This window comes from Gymnoscopelus braueri, assembly GCF_963280865.1.
Source record: "Gymnoscopelus braueri genome assembly, chromosome: 2".
Taxonomy (NCBI): domain Eukaryota; kingdom Metazoa; phylum Chordata; class Actinopteri; order Myctophiformes; family Myctophidae; genus Gymnoscopelus; species Gymnoscopelus braueri.
This window is the reverse complement of record NC_137604.1, coordinates 3,879,381-3,892,543: the sequence shown is the minus strand read 5'-3', so window position 1 is coordinate 3,892,543 and position 13,163 is coordinate 3,879,381. Positions and strand designations below refer to the sequence as shown.

Sequence of the window (13,163 nt, the reverse complement as noted above, 5' to 3'; positions counted from 1 at the left end):
CAGCTACTTTTCAGGATTCAAACTCAAAAGTATGAAAAGTTGAAAAGGAGATCTACAAGCTCAAAATGCGTCGCTTTGCGCTGTGTTTCGCGCTTGGAGAGCGCCCTAACCCTACTTTTGATGCTTTTGTGTGACGCTGTAGTAAGCAAACATTTGTAAAAGATGTTGTTCCAGGGACCCCCCAGAAGCAAAGATTTGAGTTACAAATGTTCACTTTAGAAAATGTATATTCAAAGATTTGCAAAAAAATTCATGATTTAAAAAAATATAGCAGATCTACAAGCTCATAGCGTGGGACTCGGTGCAGTGTTATGAGCTTGTAGATCTGCTTTTTTTGAATGGCCAAATAACTCTTAAAATGACACAGATGCGTCCCCTTCACAGTCTTAATGGCTTAAATATAAACTCAAATTGGTGACATTAGTATGCAAAGAGATGAGGCCAGCTATATGGATGGTTTTGGGTGGTGTACACATGTAGTTTTGGGTGGTGTACACATGTAGTTTTGGGTGGTGTACACATGTATATACAGTAGTTTTGGGTGGTGTACACATGTATATACAGTAGTTTTGGGTGGTGTAGTACACATGTATATACAGTAGTTTTGGGTGGTGTACACATGTATATACAGTAGTTTTGGGTGGTGTACACATGTATATACAGTAGTTTTGGGTGGTGTACACATGTATATACAGTAGTTTTGGGTGGTGTAGTACACATGTATATACAGTAGTTTTGGGTGGTGTAGTACACATGTATATACAGTAGTGGGTGATGTTTACCTGAATCGCTTGAGCTCGCTGATGTCTCCGTAGGCCAGGGTGAGCGTTTCAGGGCGGCTGGCGTAGAAATAATCTTTATAGTCGTCCCACCACACCTCCACCACACGCACATAGTTCTACACACAGACACAGACACAACAGAACACACATTTTACAGATGTTTCAATACATGAATAAATGATTAATCTTGATGTTTGGTTGAAGAGCCTGGAATGGTAGGGAGAAGTTCCATCTATTAATTCACACTTTGAGCAGTTTTCGTAAGCAGTATATTATGCTCTAACCACAAGAACTAAATATCCATCCCCAATATGAAGTCATTTCCAATTCAAGCATGCAAACTGGGTAGGAGTGAAAAGGGTGCATTTACATTTTTTTTTGGGGGGGGGGGGGGTGAGTGGGAACACCACAGTGATGTCAGAAGTACGCCCGCCGCCAGCCGGTCCTCCCGTACGCCAATTTTAATATAGGATGACCGCTGCTATCAATAACAGACCGCTGCTATCAATAACAGACCTGCTGCTATCAATAACAGACCTGCTGCTATCAATAACAGACCGCTGCTATCAATAACAGACCACTGCTATCAATAACAGACCTGCTGCTATCAATAACAGACCTGCTGCTATCAATAACAGACCACTGCTATCAATAACAGACCTGCTGCTATCAATAACAGACCACTGCTATCAATAACAGACCACTGCTATCAATAACAGACCTGCTGCTATCAATAACAGACCGCTGCTATCAATAACAGACCACTGCTATCAATAACAGACCACTGCTATCAATAACAGACCACTGCTATCAATAACAGACCTGCTGCTATCAATAACAGACCTGCTGCTATCAATAACAGACCACTGCTATCAATAACAGACCCGCTGCTATCAATAACAGACCCGCTGCTATCAATAACAGACCACTGCTATCAATAACAGACCGCTGCTATCAATAACAGACCCGCTGCTATCAATAACAGACCCGCTGCTATCAATAACAGACCCGCTGCTATCAATAACAGACCCGCTGCTATCAATAACAGACCCGCTGCTATCAATAACAGACCTGCTGCTATCAATAACAGACCTGCTGCTATCAATAACAGACCTGCTGCTATCAATAACAGACCCGCTGCTATCAATAACAGACCGCTGCTATCAATAACAGACCGCTGCTATCAATAACAGACCGCTGCTATCAATAACAGACTGCTGCTATCAATAACAGACCTGCTGCTATCAATAACAGACCCGCTGCTATCAATAACAGACCTGCTGCTATCAATAACAGACCCGCTGCTATCAATAACAGACCCGCTGCTATCAATAACAGACCCGCTGCTATCAATAACAGACCGCTGCTATCAATAACAGACTGCTGCTATCAATAACAGACCGCTGCTATCAATAACAGACCTGCTGCTATCAATAACAGACCTGCTGCTATCAATAACAGACTGCTGCTATCAATAACAGACCCGCTGCTATCAATAACAGACTGCTGCTATCAATAACAGACCTGCTGCTATCAATAACAGACCTGCTGCTATCAATAACAGACTGCTGCTATCAATAACAGACCCGCTGCTATCAATAACAGACCGCTGCTATCAATAACAGACCGCTGCTATCAATAACAGACCGCTGCTATCAATAACAGACCCGCTGCTATCAATAACAGACTGCTGCTATCAATAACAGACCTGCTGCTATCAATAACAGACCTGCTGCTATCAATAACAGACCACTGCTATCAATAACAGACCGCTGCTATCAATAACAGACCTGCTGCTATCAATAACAGACCTGCTGCTATCAATAACAGACCGCTGCTATCAATAACAGACTGCTGCTATCAATAACAGACTGCTGCTATCAATAACAGACCCGCTGCTATCAATAACAGACTGCTGCTATCAATAACAGACCTGCTGCTATCAATAACAGACCTGCTGCTATCAATAACAGACCACTGCTATCAATAACAGACCTGCTGCTATCAATAACAGACCTGCTGCTATCAATAACAGACCTGCTGCTATCAATAACAGACCACTGCTATCAATAACAGACTGCTGCTATCAATAACAGACTGCTGCTATCAATAACAGACTGCTGCTATCAATAACAGACCCGCTGCTATCAATAACAGACTGCTGCTATCAATAACAGACTGCTGCTATCAATAACAGACCGCTGCTATCAATAACAGACCTGCTGCTATCAATAACAGACCTGCTGCTATCAATAACAGACTGCTGCTATCAATAACAGACCGCTGCTATCAATAACAGACCTGCTGCTATCAATAACAGACCTGCTGCTATCAATAACAGACTGCTGCTATCAATAACAGACCCGCTGCTATCAATAACAGACCGCTGCTATCAATAACAGACCGCTGCTATCAATAACAGACTGCTGCTATCAATAACAGACCTGCTGCTATCAATAACAGACCTGCTGCTATCAATAACAGACCCGCTGCTATCAATAACAGACCCGCTGCTATCAATAACAGACTGCTGCTATCAATAACAGACCTGCTGCTATCAATAACAGACCTGCTGCTATCAATAACAGACCTGCTGCTATCAATAACAGACCTGCTGCTATCAATAACAGACCTGCTGCTATCAATAACAGACCTGCTGCTATCAATAACAGACCTGCTGCTATCAATAACAGACCGCTGCTATCAATAACAGACCGCTGCTATCAATAACAGACTGCTGCTATCAATAACAGACCTGCTGCTATCAATAACAGACCTGCTGCTATCAATAACAGACCTGCTGCTATCAATAACAGACTGCTGCTATCAATAACAGACCTGCTGCTATCAATAACAGACCACTGCTATCAATAACAGACCCGCTGCAGAGTCCTCGTGTTTGCAAATACAACCGTTGAGTGCCAAAAACTCTCGTTTTTTTTCTCTCACAAGGGGCTCTAACGCAACTTAGGAATGATCCTAGGTCCCTGTCAAATGGAATGGACGGATGTGACGTCACCCCAAAAAACCTCACTTCCGTCCCGCTCCAATGATAGGATCTGGAGAAAAAGGTCCATATCTCCATATCTTTTTACAGTGGTCAAAACAAGCCATTTTCGACGCGCGATCACTCTGCAATGGGGGATGGCGGTACAAATATGATTGTTCCAGTGGTTAGACGGGACCCTCGGCCATCGCCCAGACACCCTTTGTTTACATCCGGGTCCTCGTGGAGGCGTGTCTACAGCTCTAAAACGATCGGCGTAAACGGTAAGACACGCTGGCACTGGATGTACCTTGTTTTAAAAAAAACTCTGGCACTCGATGTGTTAATAGCTTTATTATGGAGCCGTGTAATAATGTATGGTGACACATTCAACCACTTAAACCCTCAATACTTACTAGGGCCGGGACTTTATCGCCTTCATTTAGATCAATTAATTACAGAAAAATGTACGCATTTTAGTCTCACCTATGTGTGCTGGGGGGAGGGGGGCGGGGTGCACGATGCGGTGTGGGTCACATGCACGCGATTTTTATTAGTAATTAATTAAACGACTATAAAACATCAGTAACAACAACACACTCTACCAGCCTCCAGTGGTGGAAAATAGCAGATCTACAAGCTCACAATGCCTTGCGCTTGTAGATCTGCTATTTTCACATGGTTACTGTATGTTTTATAATAATAATCGAAATCTACAAAGTAACTTGTAACTAAAGTTTTAAAATAATTTGTAGAATGATCCGAGGGTAGGGTTCAAGTGGTTCATGTCATCACAGTGATGGAAGCTCACTTTAAAAATTGTTTTAAAAGTGCATAGTCCAATTATAGGTTATTAATTTCATCATGTGTCTCGCTAGCCAATCACAGTGCTGAATAGAGTCAGCCAATAGAGTCAGCCAATCACAGTACAGCTAGGGGTGTACTAATGTAGGGGTGTACTAATGTATGAGCCAATCACAGTACAGCGAAGGGTGTACTAATGAGGTGTCCCAACCCCACTTATAGGGGCGGCTACACCGCCCAAAAATATATAATAATCCTATCACACAAAGATTTTGCGGCCCCACCTGTACTAACTCTGAGGACCCCCTAGGTGTCCCAGACCCCCTGTTGATGACCCCTGATGTAGAGGGGGGAAAGAGGAGGGGGGCCTATATAGACCCCTTAACACATTGAATGCCAATCGCGTAGATCTACGCAAACCTATTTAAAGCCGCAGCGTGCCAATCGCGTAGATCCCCCCCAGGTGCACTTTCGGATTTTTTTTTATCCATTTCCGGTTCCGGTTTGAAGACCGGAAACAGAATTATTTGGGATCCGGTTTTGCCGATCGCGTCGGCCCTCGTTCTAATGACGAAACTGAAACTCAATTCTCTTCCTGTAGTTTTTTCTCCTCGTATATCACTGTTTAACGTGAACCGCTCTAACTACAACCATGGAGCTCCGTTTGGCATGTGGTTTTCACTGGTAGATTCAGTGAGATTTCGCCGATGTAAACAGACAGTGCACAGCTCAATCTTATGGATTTTAACAAGGTCTATGGCGACGTGAAAAAAACAAAAAAACAACAATAACACGTTGGCACTGGTGAGTACATTATGAGATTAACGTCTGGCATGGAATGTGTTAAGAGACATCCAGTCTCAATGTTGGTAAACAAATAATTGGTCTGTAGGGTTGAAGTGTTACCTTGAGGGTGGGTGAGGACCCAACGTGAGCGGGCGGGGGGTTCCCCTGCCAGCCCTGCAGTCTGTAGATGTGTCCTACCCGAGAGCACGGCACGAAGAGCAGCTGCCCCCCACACTGCCAGATCTACACACCACACACACACACACACACACACACACACACACACAAAACACACAACACAGGAAAATGCTCAGTATTAGCAAAGACGGTTGACCCATTCAATCCGGGAACACATCTCTGTCATTTTAGATTTCTTTGGCTATTCAAAAATAGCAGATCTACAAGCTCGTAGCGCGGCACCGAGTGCAGTGCTATGAACTTGTAGATCTGCTATTTTTGAACAATTTTGAAACTTTGTGCAAATCTTTGAATATATATATTTTTAAAGGGAAATTGTTTTACTCAAATCTTCGCTTCTGGGGATTCAACTAAATGTCTTCTAAATCCTAACAGTTTTTTGAAAAAACTTATGTTGCTATAATCAGTGGTTCGAAAACTTTTTTCATGTCAAGGACCCCCAAAATGATATGTATTAGGCCGCAGAGCCCAATCTCAAAATATTTTGTTCCAGGGACCCCCAGAAGCAAAGATTTGAGTTAAACATTTTCGCTTTAAGAAAATATATATTAATAAGATTTGCAAACATTTTCACGATCCTTTTTCAAAAAATAGCCAAAGAATAAATTAAAATGACAGAGATGCTTTCCCGGTCGTAAAGGGTTAAGCGTGACCAAAATATTAATCAATCATGTGTGTACATCTTTGTGTGTGTGTGATACTGCATACCTTGTATGATATTTCAAAATTCTCTCCGCCCCAGATCTGCAGGCCAGGATCATATAAACCCAACTCGAAGAAGAAGTCCCTCTCTATAGCAAACAACCCGCCTGCCATGGCTGGAGACCTGCACACACACACACACACACACACACACACACACAAACGCACACGCACAGTGCAACATAAATGTCCACAGACGCATAGACAGTGACACACACACACACACAAACGCACAAAAAAAACAACATTATCCAAAATACTGTATTGGTGGGTGTGTGTGTTTAACCAATAGATAGATAGGCATCATTTCCTCATGCTTCCTGATGCTACTAGTGGGTGCATGAATAGACCACCGACTACAACTTCACTGTAAAATCCTCTTGTCTTCATTTAACTCAGAGTGCGTACAACAAATGGAACCAAATGGACCGTAAGGGTCAATTTGGTTCCATTTGTACACTCTCTAGTTACAGACCCATAAGGATCTATTTGGTTGCATTCGTACATGCACGCTCTGAGTTAAATTACTCATGATTTTACTGTGTAATTGTTATACTTGACAAAAGCTCAAAAGCTTGGCGAAAGCTTGGTAGATTAGACTACTGTAAAATCATCTTAATTTCACTCAGAGGGCCCTATCTTACACTGCGCCCTGCCACCCTCATTTTTATAGATATATATTGTTTTTAAAGGTAGGGTAAGTGATATATTTTTGTTAAAATAGAACCACGGTAGAACAGTGAAGCTGACATCAACCTGGTGGTCAAATCTGGGATGAAAAGTGTTTAACACATCAATCAAAAACAATTCCAACATTTTCCAAAAGTATTTCATGAAAACAATGAAAACAATCTAATCATTTCCATAAATAAATATTTTCTCTTTTTTAAGAAGTAGTGAAAATAGCAGATCCACAATTTCACAACGCGACACTTAGTGACCTTGTAGATCTGCTATTTTCACTAGTTTGGGTCCCGGGCAGACGTCACATTTCTCTTTTGGGGTCTTGAGCTAAAAAGTGTGTGAACCACTGCTCCAGTGGCAGTATAAGGTCAAGTGTTCTTTGAGTTGTAGTCAGTGGGCTAAACAACACACCAGAATCCTAAAACATCAGTAGTGGTTCTAAGCACAGCAGCCATATCGGAAAGAAATTGGGCCTCTTCCTTACTTCCTTCACAGGTGTTACCAATGATACTAATGAAGGCTCTGTTCCATTCTGGTCAAACAGAGTCAGGGTGCTCATATTGTGCATGCTGGCTCACTGGAAACACTCTACTACACCAGTGGGTCTCAAAGTGTGGTCCAGGGACCCTCATGGTTCCTTGAGGGGGTTTCAAATTAAGCAATATTACACGAGAGGGTGTGCTTTACCGTCATTATTAGCACGCCTGTGATGCGGTCAGGAACGAGGCGCAGCCGAGTTCCGCCGCGATCACAGAAGTGCTAATAATGTAAGGTAAAGCACACCCTCTCGTGTAATATTGCGAATATACAACAGTTACCAACAAAACACATCCAAATGTATTCATATTGTGGGGCAATTCATAATAAAAAAAAATCGCTTATCCGTTTCCCTGTAAAGAGAAGAGTTTATTTGACTGAGACAAAATAGTCCCTGTGGCAGCGCAGCACTCTGTCTCTCTGACTCTCGTCTCATCAACACAGCTGATTCCAGTAGGCTATATGCTCCGTTGTACGATCGTGTTACGTGGCCAAAATAACTGATCTACAAGCTCACAACGCGTCAAGATGGCGATGCCTTGTGAACTTGTAGATCGGCTATTTTTGCTGTGCGATACCTTCGTACGATAAAGTATAACATACACTGGACTGTTAACGAAATGGGAGTAATTTTACTTTAACACAGGAGGATATTTATACAGTATGGATGTTACCATTGAAATAAAGCACACTTTTTTCCAGTTATTCCTTTTATTATAGGATTTTAGGCGATTTAGTGTGCTCTCTTCTAACCATTGATCAACAGTAAGTCCACCAAATAAGTCAAAATTAACAACATAGTCCATCTTGCGTAGCTGTTTGTTCTCCGCCCGGTGGCGGCGGTGGGTACTGTCTGTTTGTTTTCCTACCGTGGGACAGTCACAGCGTGACTTCACAGCACAGCTGTGTCATATATGGTCTAATCAGGTGCGGACTGCAGTGCGGAGTGATTTATTTAATGTGATTAGGCCCGTGATATGATGCTGGTTTGAAGCACGGCTAGAAAGCTATTTCAACCAATCAGATTGCTTGGTCGGAACTACCTGTTGTATAATGGCCCCTTACTGTTGTGTAACTCTGAGAGTGTACACATGGAACCAAATGGACCTGTAAGGGTCCATTTGTACACTCTCAGAGTTATGGGGGTCCACTCAGAGCCTTCTATTGGAGAGTTGCGCCAATGAGGGGTCAGAAACACAGCGTCGGTCACGTGGTTCATGTAGCTGGAAATAGTGACAAGGAGCCGTCCACTTCAATGCATTCCATGAACTTCCGGTTTAGGGATTTGTCACTATTCGCCAATGTATGTGTATGTAGAAGACCTGGCCCGAAGAAGTGAACGGAGTTGGCGTAACTCTCTAAATAGATGGCACTGGGTCCACTGTGCTACACTAAATGGAACAGAGCCTTAATTAGTATCATTGGTAAAACCTGGGAAGGAAGTAAGGAAGAGGCCCAACATCGTTCCAATATGGCCGCTGCGCATAGAACCTATTGTCCTCCAATACACACCCACACAATCCAACCTAGAATCAAATCAGATGTTCTTTCTGTGCAGGTAAAAAAAGTCACAAAGCGCCACAGTGAAGGGGAACAAGGAACAAGGCCATGGTTTTTACGTGAACGCATGAGGAAAGACGAGTGAAGAGAGTGAGAGCAGCGGATGGAGGGTGAAGGTGAAATGAAGGGGTGAGGTGAGGGGGGGGGGGGGTGTGAGCGGTGCCCCCCACTAGCCAATGGACCACCATCCCAGCCACACAACGCCGACTCGCGATATTTCACCTTCAAACATGTTTGGGGCCGGGGGTCATTTTAACGTCTACTCTGGCTGATATTCATTTTATCAGACTCCCTGATTCCTATACAAACTTCACATTTTAACCATGATGGACTCATCGAAAACACCCGTCCTTGGTTCTGGTGACTGATATTGTCCTTCTAAAGCGTGAGGGGACCGTGTTTTTTTCCAATTACATTTTTCATTTATTTTATTTTATATTCATTTTTATTAAAATGTTCTCATTTTCCCCCCGAAAAAAATTCATGAAAAAGGTAATTGAAAAAACACCGGCCCCTCACGTATTAGAAGGACAATATCAGTCACCAGAACCAAGGACGGGTGTTTTCAATGAGTCTAACATGAGGCTGGTTTGTATAGGAAGGGGGGCGTGTCTGTTAAAATGAATATCAAATATCTAAATATTGAATCAAGCAACTTAAACACCGTCTGGAGTGAAACACAGAAGCCAGGTAGACGTTAAAATGACCGCCAACATGTTTGAGAGTGAAATATCCCTTTAAGCACTTACACCCGTTACTTGGTTGACCGGAGTCCCTCAGGGAGGGTCTACAGTAAAGGGCCCTATGTTGCACGCCGCCTTAACCCTTATGCCTTAACCCGTATGCCTTAACCCTTATGCCTTAACCCTTATGCCTTAACCTTTAGGCTTTTTTGAAAAACTTTTTTGAAAAACATTTTAAAATAGTCGATCTAAATGTTTTTCAAAATAGTAAAAAAAAAACACACAAAAGTTTAGACACAAGGGGTAAGACAAGCGCCCAAGATAGGGCCCTAAGTCTCTTCGCAGAAAATAGCAGATCTACGAGCTTGTAGATCGGCTATTTTCCCGCGAAAGTTTTCCTAAGAATACGGACACAGGGGTTTAAAGGAGTAGTTCACCCAGAAAATGACTTATTTTCTATCCCCACGAAGCCTTGAATTCATGGAGATTTTTTTTATTCTTGTCGCATTCCCAAGCCAATAATTCGATGACCGGCAGAGTCTCCGGTCATGAATTTATCGGCTCAGGAATGCCACAAAAACAATAAAATCTCTGTGAAAAATAGATCATAATAATAATCAAACATCCCCAGTGCAACGTAGAGTGAACAGACCCAGAGAGCGCTTAAAGTAACCTTTCCAATGTGATTCCATCTGTCCCAGTACTGCTTAAAGGAGCATACCCAGCATTTTTGACCCGTGAGGCCATTGTCAGTCTTACTTTGATAAAATAGGATTTCATTGCTCAAAACTATCAACTTTTGTTGACATTTTTCAGTTATTAAGCTATATATATATATATATATATATATATATATATATATATATATATATATATAAAACAAAGAAAAACAAAGAAAAACCTCCATGAATTCAAGGCTTCATGGGTTGTGTAATTGATAGAATATCAATACGTCATTTTTAGGGTGAACTACTCCTTCAACCACTTCAAAATCACATAACACTTACCACACTTCCATCAAAAATTATATTCTGATTTCTGGTTTTTCAGCAACGATATTAAAACACTGTTTTGAGGAATGAAAATCCTATCATAGAAAGAGTGACCGAGGACCCACATATCAAAAAGGCTGGCATGCTCCGCTAACGCTGTAAAACACCACACAAAGCACCTGAAATCCTTCTACTCAGCTGGGGCTATCGCCGTTTTCTATGGAAATAAGCTCCTCCCGTGACCAGCGAGCCCTGCAGAGGGCGCCACGCTGGGCTGAGCAACAACACCAGGGGGACTTGGGGACTGGTAGGTGTTTGAGCAGAGCTAGAAAATTACGAAGGACCACACCACCCCAGCAACGCACCGTGCAAACCACCGAGTTTCTTTCAATGTTCAATCAATTGAATGAGCATCAGTGGCCATTTTACAGGGTAGGGGAAAAGAGCAAGATTTCCGCTTTATTAACATGGTCAATGTTGTTGAAAATTCTAATCAGGACAGACAAGTTGATTGGTTATATTTTTTCGATTTCTACGAGGCTGCTGCCGTATGATGTTGCCTCAATAAATAAGCAGGGTGACTGCATGGTTCTTCCATAAATCAATACTTATTTGAATGAAATAATAGCATTTATGACTTATTTGAGGCCTGGTATTTAGAAAATATAATTTAAATGCATTTAAGGCTGATCTGTAGACACCTTGAAACAATGTCGGCGAGCGGGCTGAAGCTGTGTTTATACTTTGCAATATGGCAGTGTCGCCGGCCAAACATAAAAGATCTGCTAGCTTAGCTATAAGATTAGTTATGTCTGGCCAACGAAACCGTCGCAATACGAGGCATACATTAGTCTTAACGATGTATTATTTGTTTAATGTGTGGTTGTACAAATACAGAGAGACTGTCAGAACAGGACAAAAGGATGTGTTGGCCTCAATGTGAGTGAGTTGGACTGACTGAACCGGTGAGAACCAGAAAACACCAGATAGAACCCCACACACACCACACCACTGGGTATCCAAACTCGGTTCAGATTCAAGTAGAATACTTAACTCTTTAAGACCTGAGAACGCATCTGTGTGTCATTTTTAGATTTCGTTGGGCTATTCGTTGGGCTACACAACATTTTTCACGATTTTTCAAAAATAGCAGATCTACAAGCTCATAGCGCGGCACTCGGTGCCTCGCTATGAGCTTGTATATCTGCTATTTTTGAAAAATCGTGAAAAATGTTGTGCAAATCTTTGAATATATATATATTTAAAGCGAGCATTTCTAGCTAAAATGTTATCGCTTCTGGGGATTCTACAAATGTCTTCTAAATCAGTTTAAAACAGTTTTCTGAAACACTTATGTTGCTATAATATTAATGTCAGTGTCAAGGAGCCCCACAACGATATGTATTTGGCTGCGGACCCCCATCTCAAGCAAACCCCCAGAAGCAAAGATTAGAGTAAAAAACAATTGCTTTATAGATATATATTCAAAGATTTGCAAAAAAAAAACACGATTTTAAAAAAAATAGCAGATCTACAAGCTCATAGCGCGGCACTCGGTGCCGCGCTATGAGCTTGTAGATCTGCTATTTTTGAATAGCCAAAAGTATAAAATATGGATAAAGTGGTTACACAGATGCGTCCCCCGGTCTTAAAGGGTTAAGAGTTGTTCCGATACCAATACAACGGAAAAGCTAGCGATATACTGCCTAAAATGCTAGTATCGTTATCAGCGACTATGTCAGTCTATGCCATTCAGATACCATGTAATGTATCACCTGATGATGTCATTTATTCATCAATTGATTTGAATTTATTTTTGAATGTTTCAGTTTTGAGCACTACTGTTTTATACTCTTAAAATACCATTTACATTATTATTATTGTACTAACTTGTAGCTGCGCTTTAACAATTATTAATGGAAATTTTCTCCCCTAGATCAGTGGTTCGTAAAACCTTTTGATTTCAAGGACCCCCATAACTCTGAGAGTGTACAAATGGAACCAAATGGACCCTCTCAGAGTTACAGACCTGTGAGGGTCCATTTGGTTCCATGTGTACACTCTCAGAGTTACAGACCTGTAAGGGTCCATTTGGATCCCCACCCAAGGAACACTGAGGGTCCCTGGACCCCACTTTGGGAACCACTGTCCTAGATTAGTTTAAATTACACACTGTTATTGGATCGTTACTTAGTATCGACCGATACGCCAAGTCATGGGTATCGGAATCGATATCGAAAAAAATGGTATCGGTACATCTCTAGGAACCAACTCAATAGAACCCTGACACAGCCATCCCTACACCACACCACAGAGCAGGACCATGTGACTCTCATTCCTCTATAGGGCATAGCAGTGGTGGCCATTTTCTGGTTCCACTCCAAAATAGTCAATGCATTTTCCCCATTGACATTTCCAAAAATATTTACATCAATTATTTTAAGCCTAG

At 41.9% G+C, this 13,163-nt stretch overlaps 1 protein-coding gene across 5 annotated transcripts in view; it reads right to left on the bottom strand.

Moving 5' to 3' along the window:
* galnt7 (UDP-N-acetyl-alpha-D-galactosamine: polypeptide N-acetylgalactosaminyltransferase 7) overlaps positions 1 to 13,163 on the bottom strand; it is a 550,610-nt gene that overhangs the window by 501,845 nt on the left and 35,602 nt on the right. For all 5 annotated transcript variants that reach the window (XM_080415954.1, XM_080415955.1, XM_080415956.1 and 2 more), the window contains 3 exons: positions 6,265 to 6,382; positions 5,479 to 5,601; positions 783 to 898 (listed from right to left, as the gene is read on the bottom strand). In XM_080415954.1, the coding sequence (XP_080272080.1) occupies positions 783 to 898; positions 5,479 to 5,601; positions 6,265 to 6,382 (357 nt within the window). The remainder of the gene's footprint in view (positions 1 to 782; positions 899 to 5,478; positions 5,602 to 6,264; positions 6,383 to 13,163) is intronic.